The 20446-nt window shown below is 35.6% G+C and overlaps 1 protein-coding gene and 1 pseudogene across 1 annotated transcript; both read right to left on the minus strand.

Annotated features, from left to right (window-relative positions):
• Positions 1 to 6452: 6452 nt before the first annotated feature.
• On the minus strand, positions 6453 to 7046 carry LOC147937774 (uncharacterized). Its single transcript, XM_087465257.1, has one exon. It carries the CDS (start codon positions 7044 to 7046, stop codon positions 6453 to 6455), a length of 594 nt encoding a protein of 197 aa, XP_087321383.1.
• A 4719-nt stretch (positions 7047 to 11765) lies between these two features.
• LOC147937775 (adenylate isopentenyltransferase 6, chloroplastic pseudogene) lies at positions 11766 to 12475 on the minus strand (annotated as a pseudogene).
• Positions 12476 to 20446: the final 7971 nt, after the last annotated feature.

Consider the following 20446-nt stretch of genomic DNA (forward strand, 5'->3'; position numbering starts at 1 on the left):
TCCATTATTTGATCAGTAATAACCTCAGGAACTTTCCCTTCCACCAAAGGCTCTTCCTGACTCGCTGCCAGAACTGGGTTAGTTGTCACCACTGGAGGTTCACCAAGATTCACCTCTGTAGAACCCGTCTGCTCAACGTTAGAAGCAGTAGACTGTGTACCTGACAAACCATCAGTCGGAAGAGCTAAGCCTGCACTTGCCAGCGTTTCTTCCGCACCAGAGACATCCACAAGTCCCGCTGGATCCTGAAAGAGAGGTCTTCTAACCCTCTTTAGAGGTGGAACACCAAAAGTGGCAGACTGCAGCACCCCTTGATCAGTAACAGCTGGGATTTGTCCCGGTTCCATCTCCTCAACCAAAACTGCACCCGAGGAAGAAGAAGTAGTCACCGCAGGTTTAGCCATATGACGATTGTCGTTAACCGGCACATAAGAAGTGGATCGACGCGGCTTGGATGAAGGTTCACCAACCTCCCGTGTTGACCGACTCTTGAACCCTGAATCCTGCTTCCCCTGAGGAGGTCGCTGGCTAGCATTATTATATGCGGACCCTCTATTCTCCACTTCCTTACCTTTACCTTTGTTCCTGTCTTTAGTGACAGCCCCTTTGTAACTCTGTAAAGAACCAACCGTATCTTCTTCCATCGGAGTGTGCAAAGCCGGAGTGATCTTCTCATAAGCCCACAAAGGACAATGATCCACATCATGACACAAGCTGTTGCATTTCTTGCAAAAACCATGAAGCCTCTCATAACGAAGGTTGACAATTGTCTCCTCTCCATTATAGAACTCAATAACCGTTTCAAAGCAAAGAGGCTTGAAACCATTCACCGTGACTTGTACTCTTCCACCATCGATGTCAACCATCTCCACCCGACCAAGTTCAGAGCCGATACTGCGGAATGTTGGTTCAGCCCAAAATTGGAACGGAACGTTCAAGACTCGAATCCAAAAGGTTAGCTCCGAAGGGTAATCCGGGTCAACCGTTGGTTTCCAGCGCACCATGGAAACCATCCATCGATCAAAATGAAAAGGAGCCATGTGGAGGATCTCTGTGATATCATCCTCGTTATCGAAGTCGAACTGAAACTTTCCAAGACCTAAGTCAGCACCCACGACCTTCCCAGTGCCAGATCTTGGGGGAGCATGATCAGGAGAGACTTCATGTCTTGCTTCCTGGGGTTCATACAGCGTCCCACCACCGTCTTAGAGTATCCTGCTATCAAAGCAGAGTTGTCGAAATAAGGTATCTTGATTCTCCGTTTAGGCATCAACCCCTTATCACTCATTCCCTCCACATTCTTCCCCAAGAGCCCACTCTGAGACATGATGACCCTCACCACAAAGATTGAAACACACCAAATAAACAAGAACCGAAAGCGCTCAAAAGCTGAAAAGATGAATGCAAGGATGTTGTGATGAGGATTGAACACTGAGAAACGATCCTTTATATACACCCAAACTTGCCAAAGCCACCTTACGAGAAGACCCATCGAATCAGCACAATAAAGATAATTGATATCCTCGCGATATGCCACTACCAGAATCGTATCCAAACACACCGTAAAAGCTGTCGAAAAAGAGGACCAAATCTTTGTCCTTTTCCATTGCCACTCAATCAGATAGGATCTGATCCGTAACATTACCAAAACTCTGCCACATGAAGCAATCCCGCTATCACCGGTGGAAGCAGCTCGTAAATACCCATCAAATCTCAAGGACGATAAAAACTGGAAAACTTCAATCACCATTGAACCCAGAGAATCTCCAGTTTCCAAATTAAAACCATATCGTCGATAATTGAAAAAGGGATCTTCGCTATTTATTCGCTTCCTTGCTAGAGAGCAAATCTCCTTTCGTCGCCAATGATAGCCAATCTTTACGGATCTGATGGGAAAGAAGACCATAACTCCATGTCGAAACGAGCAACCACAATCATGAGAGATGTGAGACCATTCAAAGCAATCGACTCTCAATAGGAAAGAAATCCGCGATACCACAAAACAAATTTCAAATCGCCCAACTGTGTCCCCTTTACAGATCCGAATCTCAAAACGAATCACCAGAGATGGCAATCGGATATGCCCATGAAATCCACCGTATAAAACCCAAAAAGTATCAGATAAACCAAAGAAGGAATCTAGATGACTTCCACGCAACCTCATCTCACAACCCTGATTTCCCATTACGGGATAATCCACTAAGATTTCCCATAAATGAGACACCACAATCCGACCGATATACGATTGAGACCATCCGACAGACCCAAATTTCGAAACTTTCCCCCAATTGCAAAATCGAATCTTCAATCCGATCCCCAGATGCAGCAAAGGGAAATTGAATCCAGAGATACCCACCAGAACCCAGCGAAATCCATTAATAACCGATATGAAATCCGAATAGAGTACCCACATCACAGATTAGAACCCTAGAAACGTAACTCCACCATCGCCGTCGCTCTTCTCTCTCTTTTTTTGTTTTTGTTCATTAGAATATGAGAGATTTATTTTTTTGAACTAAATTTATCAAATCATAATGATAAATGGGAGGATCTTCAAGATTCCTTTTTTTTTCTGTAGCCATTTTCATATATATCCAAGACACTATCCATTATTCTTGTAAGAAAAATAAACACCATTGTTTCACATCTTCATCACTTTTACTGCTGCCAATTTTAAAAGGTATAATTTTTTTTTTTTTTTGTAAAGTTTTGTAGGGACTTTAAATATTTCAAAAAGACTTACAAGAATGATCGCGCCGCTGTAACACGATAGCACTGTGTTTACGTACCGTCATAAATATCATCAAACGGCAGTTTCTAATTTTTTTGAAAGTGGATATTTTGGTTCTTTTTTTTTTTTTTGTTTTTTGTAAAAAGCCTAAATTTTTTAAGGATGATAACTCTCTACTTTACCCATTTTTATGCATCTTTTTAGTCATGTTTTGCATTGTATATAACTTAAATTTAGCATTTTTAGGTTCTTAACTTTAGATATTTTCATTTAGGTTATTTAGGGTGCTGCATTGTTGCATTTGTGCATTTTGGATGAAAACATGTGTTTTGGAACCTAAATAAAGCAAGAATGAGGTGAAACCCAAGCATGTACCCGATGGTGTGATCGTGCAAGAAGAACAGCCCGAACCTAAACCCGATCAAGCGGATCCGAGTGCAAGAAGAACTACCCGAAGTCCAACCCGAGGAGGTGCCCAACCCTAACCTCATGTAGGCCTTCGGGCAGTGATGTGCGGCTAGGTAAAAAGGGTTTCCATATATAAACCCTTTCCTATTTTTTTTAGAAGAAAACACGCCACACAGAGAGAAACGAGAGAGCGAGAGCTACAGAGAGAGAGAGCGAGAACTGATTTTACTTTTAAAGGCTTTGATAGGATTTCCTTTTATTCTATTTTTGCGAATCTTCTACATTGATTCTTGATTACTTTATTGTTCTTTTTCAATACATCACCTACTTTTATTTTATGAAATTGTCATTCGTTTATGCGTGTATGTCGATTAATATGAGATCTAAGTAGTGAACCAAGGTTACTAAGGATGAGATAGGCTAGTAAGTGTTCCTGATCGATTAGGATGTTTTAGATTGATTGTTCTTATTAAAATTTCCTTCTGGATTAGCGTTCTTAATGCTGATTTCAGACCGAGAGGTTGAGACTAGATCTATGGTGTTTTGCCATCGAGAGATGTTTGTTTAAGCGCTTGAACCAACTAATGCTAGATATCTGTTCACTTAGCCTAAGAGATTAGATGAGTAAGGAATTCATTGACATTAGTGGATCGGATGTTATTGCCTGCTTGGTCATGTTTCTCCAACGAAAGTTGGGTAAGGAATTGATTAAGGTTGATTGTTTTTACCATGAGAATGGATTAGCAAGGGTTAGAGATTCACTGTCTAGAGAATAAACTGCTAGAAGCTTGTAAAACATTGTAAGTCGACTAGGAATACTTATGATCCGATTACCCCATCCATAGGAGATTTTATATTTTGATTGTTTAAGCTTTCATCTTTAACTCGACCTTTTACCCGAAATGGTATTCGATCAACAGCTTCGAGTAGAGCCTCGAGCTGTTCATCTTTGTGCTCTTATTTTCCTGTTACCCGACCATCTACTCGATCCGGTACTCGATTACTTGCATCGTGTACCTCGGGCAAGTAGTTCTTTGCTTTGTTCTTTATATTTCTGTTCATACTAGGCTGTTAGTAAAAAACTCATTCCATTACTTGGCTTGATTTACTTGTTTTTTATTGCATTCTATCAGCTAGCTTACCAACCATTTGGATTGATAATTTTTTGTACTAAAACTGCAAAGAGAATTGATACCCTCGATGAAAATTCTGTTATCACAGGAGTAATATATAAAAATCTATATATCAAAATTTTACTTTAAATATTTGATACGAACTGGATCATAAATTAACAAGTTGAATCATATCCAAAACATACTTAGAAAGTGCAAGTTGGTTAACTCAATCATGTCACATATACGAGTAATTCAAGTAGCTAAGATTATTAACTGAGTTATCATCAAATCACATAAATATTTTTTTGGGCGATTCCGATTATTTTAGAAAATACTAATTTTCTAAAATATTTTTAAATTAATACATAATTATATGGATGTTTTTGTCCGATGATGAGGGTTTGTCTGGTGCTGTCATGAATGGTTGAGATGGTCCCGACCCAATAAAAGATAAGACAACGAAAACGACAACGACAATACCCACGCAGTGAAACCAAGCTCAGCCGCCAATATCTTCACCAGCTTGTCCATTGCCGCCGCCGTACGTGGCTCTAGTGTTAGATAGTTTTGCACTTCCTTTTGCCCTTTAGAAGCTTTAAAGCCAAGAGAAGACAATAACAGAATAATCTACTCTTCCGTCTTCCTTTTGAAATCATCAATTTTCTTCTTCCATCATCTTAGATAAATAAAATAGATAAAAAAAGACATATCAAAGATGCATGAAAGATTGTATTAAAATATAGGAATTGAAATGAAGAAGACTTGATTGTTTCACTTTACCCAACTGATATATCATGTTTTTGTGGTTTTTAACCATGATATAAAGAGCCTTTTAGTGTCTTTTGATGTGTTTCTAGGATGTTTTTGAGTCTTTAACATGTTTTCTAGGATTTTGGAATGAAATGAGCAAAATGGAGCAATTTGGATCGTTTTGGAGCATCAATTCAGAAGAAACAAACTTGGAGTCAGAACAGAGAGGGAGTGTCGATCGACACTGCCTTAGCATCGATCGACACCCTCTTCAGCCAATGAAGAATCACAAGTTTTGGAAGTTTTACAAATCTGCCCTAAAGTTTTCCATATTTGCAACACAAGTCCCTGACGTGTTTTAGGACATATAAATAGTATTTTTAGGTTTTACAAACCATTAAGTTTTATTCTAGCAAGTTTTATTTTTCTGCAACCCTGTGAGATTTTGAGAGCTTTTGGGAGAGAAAGATCTACTTTGTAGAGAAGAATTCTTGAACTCCTTCTTACTCTTTTTAATTTCAATTGCTTATTATTCAGAAAGATGTATTGTTTTTCATTGATTATGTCTTAGTAGTTTGCTTGTTAGGTTTAGGATTTTTCACAGGGATTTTATGAATTATTAGATCTGTTTATTTAGGATTCAATATCTATCTAGATCTTCATCTCAGGTTGTTCTTCATATTAATTCTTGATTGATCACCTAGAATTAATAACTTAGGAAAATAAATTGATATGAGAATATAATTGATTTTCCTGATAAAACCTTTTGATGAGCAAAATTATTTCTTGCAAAGAGATTTGATTTAATAATTTGTGAATAATCTAAACCTGATTTTATTGCTGATTTTTAAGCTAGAATTTTACAAAGAGATTTAGATTTTCTGGTTTTAAATTTAGATATTATTTGCAGTGAGAACTGATTTAATTTACAAAAGTGTTTAAAGTTCTAGATATGTTCTTAATTGTCTGAATCCTAATTTATTGATTGATTTAATATTTCAAAATTTTCTGAGAAATTCCCTAGATCTAGCTTTTTAATTCTCTGAATTTACAACAGTTTTATTTAATATTTTGCATTGCTGCTATGTTAATTTTAATTTAATTTGTTTAGCTTAATTATAAAACTCTATAATTTATTGTGTAGTCTTGAGTCCTTGTGGAATTTGACCCATAAGTACTGCAGTGATCTCTTAATTTGAGAGAGTAGCTCTAGGGTAAATTTGAGCATATCACCAACCAAAGTTTTTTTGGTTGTCCCAAAAGACACAATTGATGCCTCTATCAACATCACAATTTGGCTTACCCTCATTCATAATTTATTTATCATTTTTAAATGTATAATCGAGATGCATATCTTTTTGGGTCAAATATTTATCATTACTGATTTTTAGCACATACTCCCTCTATTTCTTTTTTCTTTGTCAATCCAAATCTTTCCATAAAGATAACTAAACCGGGTTGGTATGCCTCGGTTCAGAGGTTACAAGACTTAAGTTTTGATCGGTGGTTGTACCACATAACTGTGAAATTAAAGACAAGGAAGTTAAAGCGTTTTTTGCGATCTCATATGCTCTTCTGTTCATCTCACGAGGGACGAAATTGAAGCTGATCTCGTCGAAGTTCATGGTTCTTTCTAGGATGTCGTGTAGAATCCCGTGGATCTCCTTGTATTGGAGCTCAATGTTTGTTGCTTTGATAAGCGTCTGCGAATCTGAAGCAAGAGAAAGTTTCTGGTAAACCAGATCTGAGGCGTGTTGTAAAGCCCGATCCATCGCGAGTGCTTTCGCAATAAGGGGGGAGAGGACTTGTGTAGCTGCGTCTGATCCCTTGATCTCTACCTTCGTAATCGGGTCTAGGAACAACCATCCAAGTCCCGCCGTTTTTGATTCTTCATTCCAGGCAGCATCTTCGAAGCAATGGATAAGTTCATCATTCAACACTCTCATGACCTGTCTATCTTGGTTGGGTGGGTGTTTGATTTGTAGTTCATGCGCGATCCACCATTCTCTGGCATACGCAATGGCTTGGAAAACCGCTTCCATGCTTGAAATCGATTTCTGTTCAAAAACTAACTTGTTACGTGTCTTCCATCAGTGATTCCTACTGGAGGCAGGCATTTCAGTTTTCCAAGTAGCTCGATTCCCATTCTAAGGCTGGAGATCCGGGTGGGATCAAACGAAGGCATTAACGGAGCTTTGCACCATACCTGTTGAGCAAATTGACAATGGAAAAACATGTGAATGCTCGTTTCCTCTTGACCGCAGAGGGACACATTGCTGTGGGGTTTATCCCTCTGCTCCCTCTATTTCTAATTTATCATATTTTCAGTTTTTTTTCACACATATTAAAAAAACATATTAAAACTTGATTCTAAATGTTTTTTTTTTTGTATTTTTTAATTTTCTATAACTCTAAACCAATAGTATCATTTAGTTTTTTTCTTGAAATTTTAATTCATTATCAAAACCTAGTAAAAGTACATTGGTAACTTAACAATAGGATTAATAGGATTAATAAGGAACCGAATGAGTATATGAATACTTATCTCATACATTTTCTTGATTTGAGACCTTTAATTAGCATACCTATGGTACCTTTTATTACAATTTACAATAAAATATTGATAAAAACAAACATAATATTGGTTGTCTTTGCCAAAACGTTTATGTATGAGCTTCTATTTATTTCGATTTCTCAAATATAATCTTGACTGCGACATTGAGTTGATAAGGTTTTTTTCTTTCTTTGGATGATTCATTGAGTTAATAGGCTACAATACTAATCTATTAATATGAGCAAATTGCCAGCGGACTTCTTCACGGCTGCTCCATCTTGGTTCTACAAATAACACTGCGCAAAAGAGCGGATCTTGCAGGGCATGGCTATTACAAATGCGGGTACGCCCCACATATTTAATTTATCAAACAAATTTCAGAATATTTTTTTTCTCAAAATTATGTTTAGAATAATTATTCTTATTGTTATTAAACTATTTTTAGTTATACAAATGTTTTTTAAAATTTTTAAAGTAATTTTTAAGTGTGTTGAGAACGAATGCTAGCATAGTATTTTAGTCCTGCAAACTTCGTAGGACGGGGCGTTGTAGGTCAAAAAAATTCAAACACGCCTGGATGGGTGGAATATTACTTATATAACTACAGTAGAGACCATAGTAAGAAGAGTAAGACCTGTCTCAACAATGTGTCGATGTCTTCGTTCAGCAAGACCATTGTGTTCTGATGTATGAGGAGGAGAAGTGAGATGAATGATGCCGTTGGATGAGAGAAAGTCACGAAGAACAAGAAATTCTCCACCATTATCAGAAAATAAAGTTCCCACTTTAGTCTGAAATTTATTTTCGACAAGGGCTTGGAACCGGATGAAGGCATCTCTGATCTGGGACTTAAGTTTAAGAGGAAAAAGCCAGGTATATTTTAAGTAGTGATCAATGATAAGAAGATAATACTTATAATTATCGATGGAGAGAACAGGAGATGTCCAAACATCAGTGAATAAATATTCAAGAGGTGTGAAGTGACCTTAGTGCAGTGGCAGGAGGTAAGTCTAACTGTAGAAGGCATCATCACACCCGGGATCGAGTCCCGGTTCCTACGAATGTAGGAATTTGGCTAATGGGCCGGCCAGTTGTGGTCCAATGGTTGACAAAAACAATATATATATATTCAAGAAGTCAAGTGGAGGTAATGGAGGATTGCGAAAATGAAAGTTTATGAGTTTTATTAATCAAACAGTCACTGCAGGGAAGAGGATGCGAAATAGGATTTAAATGCGGTAAAGAAAAACGAGATAAAATACTTTTGAGGATAGGATGGGAAGGGTGGCCTAGTCTAGCATGCCAATCTGCTGTGGTGGTTTTGACATCAGTGGTTGCCCAAAGAAAGTAGAAGCAAATGGCAAGGAGATAGGCCACTCATAAAGCTCATTCCTGGTGCTGTCTCGGAGTAACGGGACCCCCATTCTGAGATCCCTCACCTGAAAACATGAAGGATAGAATTGAACTGATACTTGATTAACGTTGCAAAGTTTGTAAACATATATAAGTTCTTTTGCATCGAAGGAACATAGAGAACATTGTTGAGATACAAAAGACGTGTAAGAGAGGGTAAAAATGTAGAACCAGTGTGGGTGATTGGTAACCCAGAGCCGTTGCCAATTACGACAGCTTCACCACCATTGTAGGGCTGCTGCAATGACAAGTTTGCAAGATCAGATGCAATGTGATGAGTAGCACCAGAGTCGAGTAACCAAGGGTCTGAAGTAGGTGTAGTAGCAAGGTTTGCCCGAGGCTGGGAGGAAGAATATTGAGCAAGCTGTGAACAACGACTTGCGCTGTGACCAAAAACGCCACAAATCCGACATTTGCCTTGATAGCCATGAGAGGGGTGATCAGAGCGTTGGTGAGAGTGTTGGTGCTGTTGATAGTTGCCACGATAAATGTGACGAGGCTGACTACACGAGTGAGTGTTTTGGTTATTGTTGCTGTTGTAGTTGTGGTTGCCAGAAGGGCGGTAGCTAGCAGTGTTTGCAGAGATCGGAGTGATGGATGAGGAAGACACCATGGTGAGAAGCTTGATTTCATAATTTAACAGCTTCTCATGAACCTCAGTTATCGAAGGAGTAACGTCACGAGCTTGGATTTGATCGACCACTTGCTTGTAGTCTTCAGAGAGGCCATCAACAATGAATTCAATCTGATCATCATGATCCATAGGCTTACCAAGGAGTGCAAGCTGTTCAAAAACGGGTTACAAACCCTTGAACATACTCATCAATGGACTTACTACCCTTTTTCTATTGCTTGATTTATTGGCGGATCTGTTGGACATGGCCACGACTAGGATTGGCGTAAGTCGAGGAAAATTTCTCCCAGATCTCAGCCGAAGTGGAAGTGGCAGAGAGGATGGGCTGAACCGAGACTGAAATGAGACCCAACAAAGCACTGTAGATCAACTGATCTTGCTGCTGCCAGTGCGTGCAATCAGGGTTGGTGGTGACAGCACCATTGGTAGTGATAGTCAACGGGGGTGCAACAATAGTTCCATCAAGGTAACCTGAAAGGGCATACCCGTTAAGCAGAGCATGGACTTGACGACTCCACATAAGAAAGTTGTCAGCCGTGAGCTTAGTGAAGTTCGCCATATTGACGCCAAGGAGAGCGGTGTTGTCAGAAGCAGCAATGGTTTCATAGGCCATTGAAGGAGAAATGGTCGAAAGAGAGAGAGGAAAAAGGAAAAAAAATAAGAAAGAGCGGCTAGGTTTTCTTGAGGTATCTCTTTGCTAGCTCTAATACCATATAAGCTTGTAGAAACTGATGATTTGTTATTGAGTATAAGGATACAATTTATACTCAAATTAATACACAAGAAAGGGAAGAAGATATATGTGCAGTAATTGTTAATAAAGCAGAGGAGAGATTAGAATCAATCAAATCTCCCATTACAGATATGGACATTCCTAATACGGTACACTAACTAATTAACTATCAATGCATCTTAGTGGAGAGAGTTGTCGAAGAAGCTGTCATCATCCCATGGCCAAACACCACATGGTTGCACAAAAAAAGGTTCTCTAATGGATAAGAAATAGAACATGAGAAGGAATGCGGTTTTGTTCTGTTTGATTGTCCTGTAATGCTAGGCAAGGCTAATGAAACATCGTTCAGGTGTCATCATTACAGTCAATCATACACATCACTGAAGATATTTTAGTAATTTAGATTCACTGGTTGTTGGTCAGCTAGTGTTTCAAGCCATAAGAATTATATGAGACTTTGTACCTTCTGTTCAAGGAGTTTGTCAACAATGTGTTTATGCATCTTTAATGGAAGACCAGTAATAAGACCACACAGTGTAGTGTGTAAAACATTCACAGCATTCTCCACGGTTTTTAGAGAGTTTTCTTTCAACCTTCTTCTTGCTCTTTAGCCAAGAGAAGATGACAACATAGTATGCGTATGTTCTTCTATCTTCCTTTGCGAGAGAAATTAAAGATCCATTCACTATTGAGTTAAAATGTAGACTAGACACTGAATTGAAAAAATTTGAAGGATTCATTTTTCTCAAGCAAACTGTTTGTTTTGCCATGTGAGATACAGTAGAAGCTTCCATCAACATTACAACTTGGGTTTTTTGTCCTTTAGACAAGTTTTATTTCCACTGAAAGTGAAATCAAGATGGAACGTTAAGGCACATGATTTACTGAATTTTTGACACATGAGTTCTAATTTTGTAATGTTCCGATCGTAAAAATTTTGGGTAGGCCTCATGTATACTTCTGGTCAATGGGCCCATCTTTTTTAGTGGACTCCATGACCACTCCTGGCCTATGGTTCATCCATATCCTTCAAACATGCTCTCCTTCCCAACGTTTTGTCCTGGAAACTAATCCTTACGCGACACTGTCCATATCTAAAGTTCCCAGTGGAAAACTCCGTATCATAGTGGGTGGATTCAACTCCTTCAACCATGCTCTCCTTGCCCAACATATTGACCCAGAAACTGATCCTTTCACTCCTAATTCAAGTCTTTCTACGATATTCTCGAACCTGATGTACAAATGCTGCATCTTCTGGGTGGATGTTTCCGAGCCGGTCCTGTTGCAGCATATATGCAACCACATCGACCAGATACTCGAGTCAGGATTGTTCGAGCAGCTCGCAGCTTTCTATGACCCTATAGTAGATTCAGAGCCGAGACTTGGGGTTCATAAGAATATAGAGGTAGTGAAGTTTGATCGATACTTTAGACTGTACCAAACAGACTACTATAGTATCGATCAAACTCCTCTACCCCTATAGTCTTCCGAACCCCATGTCTCGGCCCTGAATCTACTATAGGGTCATAGAAAGCTGCGAGCTTCTAGAACAGTCCTGACTCGAGTATCTGGTCGACGCTGTTGCACATGAGCTTGAACAGACTGGCTCCGAAACATCCACCCAGAAGATGCAGCATCTGTTGTACCTTAGGTCCGAGAATGTTGAAGAAAGACTCAAATTACAACCGAAGGATCAGTTTCCGGGTCAAACGCCGGGCAAGGAAAGCATGATTGAAAGATTTGGATCCACCCACTGTGATAGAGAGTTTTCCGTTAGAAATGGACACTGTCGCTAAAGAACAAAGCTCTGATGGGGTAAGTTTACCATCTTCCAGGCAAAAATCACCAAGAAGATGGTGCGGGACTCCACCTTGTTCATGGACTGGGATAAGATTTGCTATAATCTCTATGCCACTTTAGATTTGCATTTTATCAGAGTTAATGATCTGGCCAGAAAAATGTTTGGCGAGATCGACGGAGAGCCGTGACTTGCCAGTGCCGGCAGTTCCTGTGATGAGGATCGGGCCACCTTTTCCTTGGAAGTGTTTGGCCCTGATTGGACGATGCACATGGTCACTGATCGTGGTCGCCCCGAAATAGTAGTGACGGTGGAAAGGGGAGAATGGCAAAATGGTGATTACATCACAAGGTGATGAGTGCTGCCATATATATATTTTTTTGGTAGAGATCACGAAACTATGTTGGTTTTTTTTGTTGTTGTTATTGAATGAAAACTTTTTGCTTTACCTTAGCTCTCCCCTCAGTGGTGATGTGCCTTCTTGTTTATATAGTCCGTTCATATCTATCTGTATCTGGAAAACCTAGTATAATATATTTTGTAACATGATAATAAATGCAAATACGTACGTACGTACATGCATATCCCTATATATTATAGTAGTGTAGAAACAGAAAGAGAAAATTGTAACTAATATCATAAACATCTTTGACAAATTAAATTATGTCCCCCCATTGTTAATTTCTTTGTTTTAATGTATTATTAAGTTAAGACCAAAAGACAAAGATGCATGCATACGCATGTTTCATGTTTGTCACCCTGACATGAAAGAAGAAATTTTGTTTTTTAGTTGTTTTGAAAAAGAAGTTTAGATTAAATTTTTAACATTGCATGGATCCTTATTTTAGCACGGATAACACTTAACTTAAGAGTATTATATGCAATGTTCAAATGTTAAATCTAGAACTCCTTTAAAAAAAAAAACGTTCGTGCATGTCAACGTGGGGAACATGTATATTTATAATCATAACACACTATATATTGCTCTTTATTCTAATAATAATTTATCAGTAAAGATTGTTAAAATTGTTCTAACGTAGTTTGTAAGAATTTTAGTTTAATGAAAGTTTTAAATACGTTACAAAAATATTAATAATCCTATTGTTAGAATGAAGAGCTAAACCAGGAATTTTTTTTTGGATTGGCTCAATAGAACCATACAAGTTTCGACCATGCCCATGTTTTTAAACAGCTTACAGAAATTCCCCGTATCCTATGTAGCAGACTGTAACCGTCCAAACCACTACCCAAATTAATGTCTGGATGATGAGAGAGATACTGGAAGCTTCCAAGTTCCAGAGATCAGTCAATGCGGGAATTAAGAGAGATGCCTAAGTGAGAAATTAAGTTTTTTTTTAAAAAAAAAAAAAAAAAAGAAAAAAAAAAAGAGAAATTAAGTTTTAAGTATAAATAATTAAATATTCATTGTTTTTTTTTTTTTGACGATCAATTAAATATTCATTGTTAAGAGACGTTACTTTTGAGATATTTAGTGTGTGTCAGGGAAGAGAAACTGAGAAACATGTGAATATTTTGGATTTATATGGTGAAGTTTAAATCACTAACTGCCATTTAAAAGGAGTGGATTAGGAGGGCGCAACAAATACAAATGCTTTTTCAGATAACCCGAAGAGAAATCTGAAGAATCAAACAAACTGTTTGGCCAATATATAATTAATCTTCGGATTTTGAAACGTTTACTAAAATATATTAATAAGCATTTCACAGAATTTGATATGTGCCTTTCCCAAGAGTGAGAGCACGACGGTTACGAAGGAAATATTGTTAGAAATTTGATTATCTTTGATAGTATCAAATACTAGTATAATTTGGCATGTGTAAGAAATTTGATTATCATCACCATATCGTATTTTTATACTAATGTTAATAAATGTCTCAGTCATAAGATACTATTTTTTTCTCTTTTTTTTTTTAAAATAATTTTACATCCTCTATATAATAAAACGGAAGTACACAGTACACAACAATTTTTGTAGATTATATAATTCTAGACGACATACAGGTAGACAGGGCAGAATTTTCGACCTTATGTCTAGAAACGCAAATGTAAGTGTGGACTCTCTGGCATGCCAAGCGCGTACCTCCCTGCATTATGTTTTGTATGTAAACAATTTTCCACCAAATTGGCTCGTTTTAGCTAATCTTTTGTTGATAAAAAAAAAGTACACAACAATTTTTGTAGACTATATAATTTCTATAACTTGGTTACAAAATAGGTTATAGATTAAATATAGTTTGGTTACAAAAAAGATTATAAATTAATTGCTCCAAGCTATATGAATACACTTAAGAATATCCAAAAAAAATATTCTGAAAGAGAATATTCTAATGATTTATATAATTTCCAAAATAAATTCTTTAGTATTATTCCATGTATTGTTACAATATATATACTGTTATAAATCAAAATGAACAAAATTTTAGCAATTTATCACAATTAATCGTGATTTCCGGGATCTTATTGAACAGTTAAAACTAAAATCTTACCTAAGCACGGGTCATACTAAAACACTTTTACCAAACATGTTCAAAAATTTAAATAAAAATAAACAACAAACATAACCATTTCTCATACATAAATATACAAAATTAATAATATAAAGCTTACAAAATATGTATTTTTTTCAAGCCATCATATTTAACATATGATTTTGTTTCATAGTTTTTTATCCAAAATTTTTTTTAGAAAAAATCATATAATTATATTTTATTCTAAAATTATAATATAAATAAAAGAAATTTCAACCCGTGCTCTAACACGGGTCCTAAGTATTTTAAAATCAAAGATATTATGATGTATGCAGTACATAAGATTAGATTCTAAAATCTAAGAAAAAAATATATTGTACCCAGTTAGTGTCCTTAATTCTACTCATGAAAACATAAAGGACGAATCCTAGAGGTCACATAGATCTAGTGTCAACGACTTAAGAGATGACTATATTATTTATGGGGCTAAATCCAGATATCCTATTAACCAGAAACAATATTATATTATTTTAATATTAATATTTTTAAAGATCTGTTTTTGTGTTTTTCTTTTACTTTTTAAATGATGTTTACAGAGCCTAATTTGAAAATATAATTTCAAAGAATTTAATATATGAAAATTGAAAATATAAAACTTTGAAAGCTGAGCTTTTAAGATCTTTGAAAATTGTTGAGCTTTTAATTAATAACTTTACTCTAGATATTAACAAAACTATTAAGTTAAAATTGTTTGAAGAGAAACAAAAAGTAACACATGCAAGTAAACTCAACTTTAATTAGAAATCTAGATAATTTTGAAATTATGAAAGTGACTGGAAAAGCTTGACTAAACTTTTGTTTAATTTTATATGTGAAATTTTATGTGTATCATCTATTCGACTAACATCACATGAAATTTTCTCCAAATAAAAATTTATACGAGGTCACTTTCTTAAATAAAAATAAATAAATCATAGGTCAACAGTTATCGAAATTCTTAACGAATTTCAAATTATCTGAAGTCATCACGCCCTTTGTGCAGCCTAGATCTTGGTCTACTATCTTTAGATCTTGGTCAACTATCGAGTAAGCTATGCATGCTCCTTGATTTCTTGTCATAGCGAGAAACATAATACTGTATATTTCTTTTTACCTCTCTTCCAGTTTTTGGTACTTTCATTTCGACTTTTTTTGAAAGATTTAAAAGAAAAAATATTGAAACTGTTGTAAACTATATTATAAGCTTGTAGGCAACAAGATGTGTATTATAAGATGAATCAAAGGAAAAGATATCTAGAGAGATGAGTGTATGGATTTGAGAGAGAAAACTAGAGAGAAGCTAGAGAAAAACTTAGAGAGATACAAAGACTTCTCACTATTTTTCTCTTCTACATGACTCCTATTTATAGAATGACAATACAAAGACAAGGGTAGAGAAGTTGTTGACAAGTGGTGTACAAGTGTCACAAGTGTTACATGCATTGCATGAAGGAGGGACACTTGTGGTGATGTATACTCACACAATTTTATAACACTCCCCCTTGAGTATCCATCACTAGTGATGAGTTACATACTACCTCATTAAAAACCTCATCATGGAAAAACCCAATAGGATAAAAACCATGACAAGGAAAAAAGAGTACAGTAGTGTAAACTCCCCCTCGAAAAAACTTCACAGATCTCGTAGATGTCGCATTCCAATACTATGAATATGCTTTCTGAATGTTGAAGTAGGAAACACCTTTGTAAACATGCTTTATAGTTTCCAACGTTAGTGATGCAATCTCCCCTTTCATCATTGACATTCTCTGTCGAGGTCGATCTTTTGCGTATTATTTGCTGCCTCGTTAAAAACCTTGTTATAGAAAACCCCAGTGGGATAAAAACCATGATAAGGGAAAAAGAGTGCAGCCACGCGAATCATCATATTCTCCCCCTGGAAGTATCATCTTCAAAATATGCTTTTTGATCTTTGAAGATGCATTCTATATGAGGTAGTCGGAAGCACATCTGTAAATAACTCTGCTACATTGTTACTTGAGTTGATTGACTGGCTATCAACTTCTTTATTCTTCTTGAGTGTAAGAGAGGAATATGTCTTCTTTTGTCGCTCTTGGTGTAGCTTCCTTTGAATATGGGCGACATATACAACAATGTTGTTGGCTTTGGTGACCACTTCGGTTGCTTCTAGCTAATGGGTCTCAACAAGCATTAACTAGTTGATGCTGATTGAACCCTCAGTTCGAAGTTCTTCACCAACATGTTACGACGCTCCAGGCTTAGGCAGGTAACTATTAGTTGATGTTCGGGCATCATCTGAGCCATTATGGATTCTCGATATGGCATATGAAGCATAGTTATTTTGGCATGACTTGAATAAGCGACGACCAAAGTCTGTCACTAAAACGTCCCGAAGTCGCTGTTTTGTGATATATCTTTATATACATCCGATATAAATCTTCCACCTACAAAAACAACAAGACCAAACATGGGGCTTCTAAAAGATAGTAAGTCCAAGTTGATCATACCTTTGCAATAGAAGATACGTTTTAACTCATCTCAAAATCTACTCATAGAGAATGAGTTATATGCTGCAAAGAGATTAGTAGAAAATGCTTATGCAAAATTCATAAGATATATAAATAATGTTCGTCAGCATTTATACATGATCTTAATTATATGAATATATATATATATATATATATATATGACTTCCTTTAGAAGTGACTAATATAACATTTATTTTGATAGATGTTTAGTTTAGAATATCTAGAGACATGTCTTTCCAAGATCTTTTATTTTAAATAACTCTTCAAGAGTTTTTTGATGATGTTCAAAATCATCACTGTTATGAATTCTCGAGAACATAATTATGATATCATATATATTCGGGGTAAGCTCTTCAAGCATCCCATGAGGCATATTTCAAGTCATTCATATAGCATCCATTTTGTTTGATAAGGTATATTAACAAAACATGGCACGACACACCATTTTGTTATATCATTATACCCTTTTGATGCTTTGACCACTAGTCCAAATATTACTCGTTTTCATACGAGTTTATATAGACTTGATTACCTCTTTATTGGCCAATATATATATCTATACGCTCACAGAGCGGAGATTTATGATCCTCATTAATCACATTGCGCGATATAATATTTTTATTGTCGACATTATGTCTTTGGTTCCATATTTCCCGTAATGACATGGTTAATCGAGATCTCTTTAATCATTATATAAATGATCTTATTCAGGTACCTGATTTCGTTATTAACCATATCAATCGGTTTCTCTACTTCTCAAGAGAAGTATCTTGCTCCTCTTTAGGAGTCTGTGTGCTCCTCTCTGGGAGTCTATTAGCTCTTCTTAAAGAGTCTATCTACTCCTCTTTAAAAGTTCATTTGCTCCTCTTTTGAGAGTATAATCCTCTTTTTAATTTGCTCCTTCTTCTTTTCGAGGATTTTATTTATCATAGGAACCAAAGTAGTCTATCACGTTTCTTATGTGTCATAGACTTAGTATGTCATCCGCCAGAGACATATTTTTATTGGAGCATTTTTAGCTAGGATGTGAAATTTCTTAGAACTTCAAGTTCATATTTATTTATGTGGGTATCAATAATTATCTGAAATCTCATCCATCAGCTTATTGCATTTGATTTGCAATATATGTTTTGAATAGTGATCTATTGAACTTTTGAATACTTTCAAGTTCATATTCATTGTATTCATTTGTTCAAAGATTACTATTCAATGATTCTCCCATAATGAAGGGGAACTTTTATCATCCAACTTGATGAGATGCAAATCTTGCAATACGCACATCTCTCATAAGATGGCTCTATATTATTAGAGCGGAGACTTATCTCCCGCATCTATATATTTCATTCTCTTTGGATGATATTTTTATGTGGTGTAGAGGAGCATTTACAATATATATTACACACCCATAATATTCAAAATGAGAAATATTTAATCTCCAACCATGAATATATAACATGCGATAAATAAATCTTTCAAACTGTTGGCCTCATATATAATATATTTTACATGCAAAGTTGCATGTTCCATGTAAAAACATAGAGACTACATCACCATGAATCGTTTTACAATCTTTTGGAGTTGCACTATGAACGATTCATTATAGCTCATTTTGAGAGTGAACATCATGGATGTTACACTTTATCACATGTGACATATATGTGATAAATTATGGGATATGACTTCACCAAAGTTATATCGCTATGGGGTTTCAAATTCACCAAAATTTATCTACTTATTGTCGATGTGTGATTCTTTTAATTCTCCCCCTCGAGATGATAACTCTTGGAGTTCAATCATCTCGTACTGAATCCCACTTAAGGATCAACAACATACCGATTTCGGTCATGTGTATTATCTTAGATTTTTATAAAGATGCGAGTCTAGTATCATCCCCTCTCAAGATGATGACTTTTCATGACTATTCATCTTGCACCGAATCTTACTTTCAGATCGGTTGTATTCGGGGTTTAATTTAGGGATTTATTAAAGAAATCAAACCATCATATATATACAGTGAGCTTGTTAATCCAAAAAGGATGGTGAATGAGCCAACATTATATGATTCTGAAGGCATACCACAGAATTAAGGAGGAGGTATACAACCATCGACTCCATAAATAATAAATAGAATTTTAAAATTAATTTTAATAAACTGATACAAATATAATATAAATTATATTACCTCAGAAAATGTGAATGGAGGCATGCAATGCTTGAATAAGCTTATTTTTCTTTTCATAAATTTCAATGATATTTAATATCATTTATAGATCATGATGGATTGATTAGTTATGCTATGCTTAAAGGAAGCATTAGTAAATTTCATATTTTACTATTATTTTGCCATCTTTATTTTTGCATGATATAATTATATATATATATATATATATGTGTGTCTCCAATATGGTTGAACATGCGATAACATATTTATTTATTGTCTCAATATAATAATTTTATACAGACAAAATGTCTTTGAAACTCCATGAGTTTATTTGAGACTTTGGAGAACACAAGACATCGATAATTAGACCTTCCAATTATTTTTTTGCACTGTCTAAAATATATTGACATTTGCCTAATATATTCTCATAAGAGAAATATATTTTTGATTAAAGACATTTCATTGTCTTTAAATCTTATATAACACATATAATTATTCTTTACGAATAAATAAAATTGAATAAACAAACATATAAATTCAGAAAATAAAATTAAGAGCTATAGCCTTATATCTAAGAATTTAATAGACATAACTTTTCTTTAATCGTTGGCAGAGCCTATCATATATAATGATCAATCCATAAAAGACAAAGCTTTTTATTTCATCATTAATGAGGCAGAACCTCTATATGTATAATGATCAGTCCGGAAATGACATAGCCTTATATTGATCGTATAGGAGGCATAGCCTGCCATTTTTAACAATCTTTCCGGAAAAGACATAGTCTTTTGTTAGATCTGGAAGGAGGCAAAGCCTAGGGGTGTCAAAATGGGTAGAAACCTATGGGTTTACCCTGTTTGTCTATTATTTTAACGGGTATGGGTTAAGTTTTTATAACCATATAAATAAATGGGTTTTGATGGGTTCGTCCAATGGATCCGTGGGTTTAACGGGGTAAACCCATTAGGGTTATGGGTTACCAATGGGTTAATGAAAAAAAACAAAAATAATATAATATATATGTTTATATTAATATGTAAAATATCTTGTTTTTGCAACTAATTTATGTAAAATATCTAAAATAAATGTTAAGGTTTTTTCCTTTGCTAA

This window comes from Camelina sativa, chromosome 9 (genome assembly GCF_030686135.1).
Source record: "Camelina sativa cultivar CO46 ecotype springtype chromosome 9, ASM3068613v1".
NCBI lineage: Eukaryota > Viridiplantae > Streptophyta > Magnoliopsida > Brassicales > Brassicaceae > Camelina > Camelina sativa.

What these genes read in the sequence shown, in the direction of transcription:
- LOC147937774 (XM_087465257.1), bottom strand. Translation starts at nt 7,046, where the DNA reads ATGGAAGCGGTTTTCCAAGCCATTGCGTATGCCAGAGAATGGTGGATC.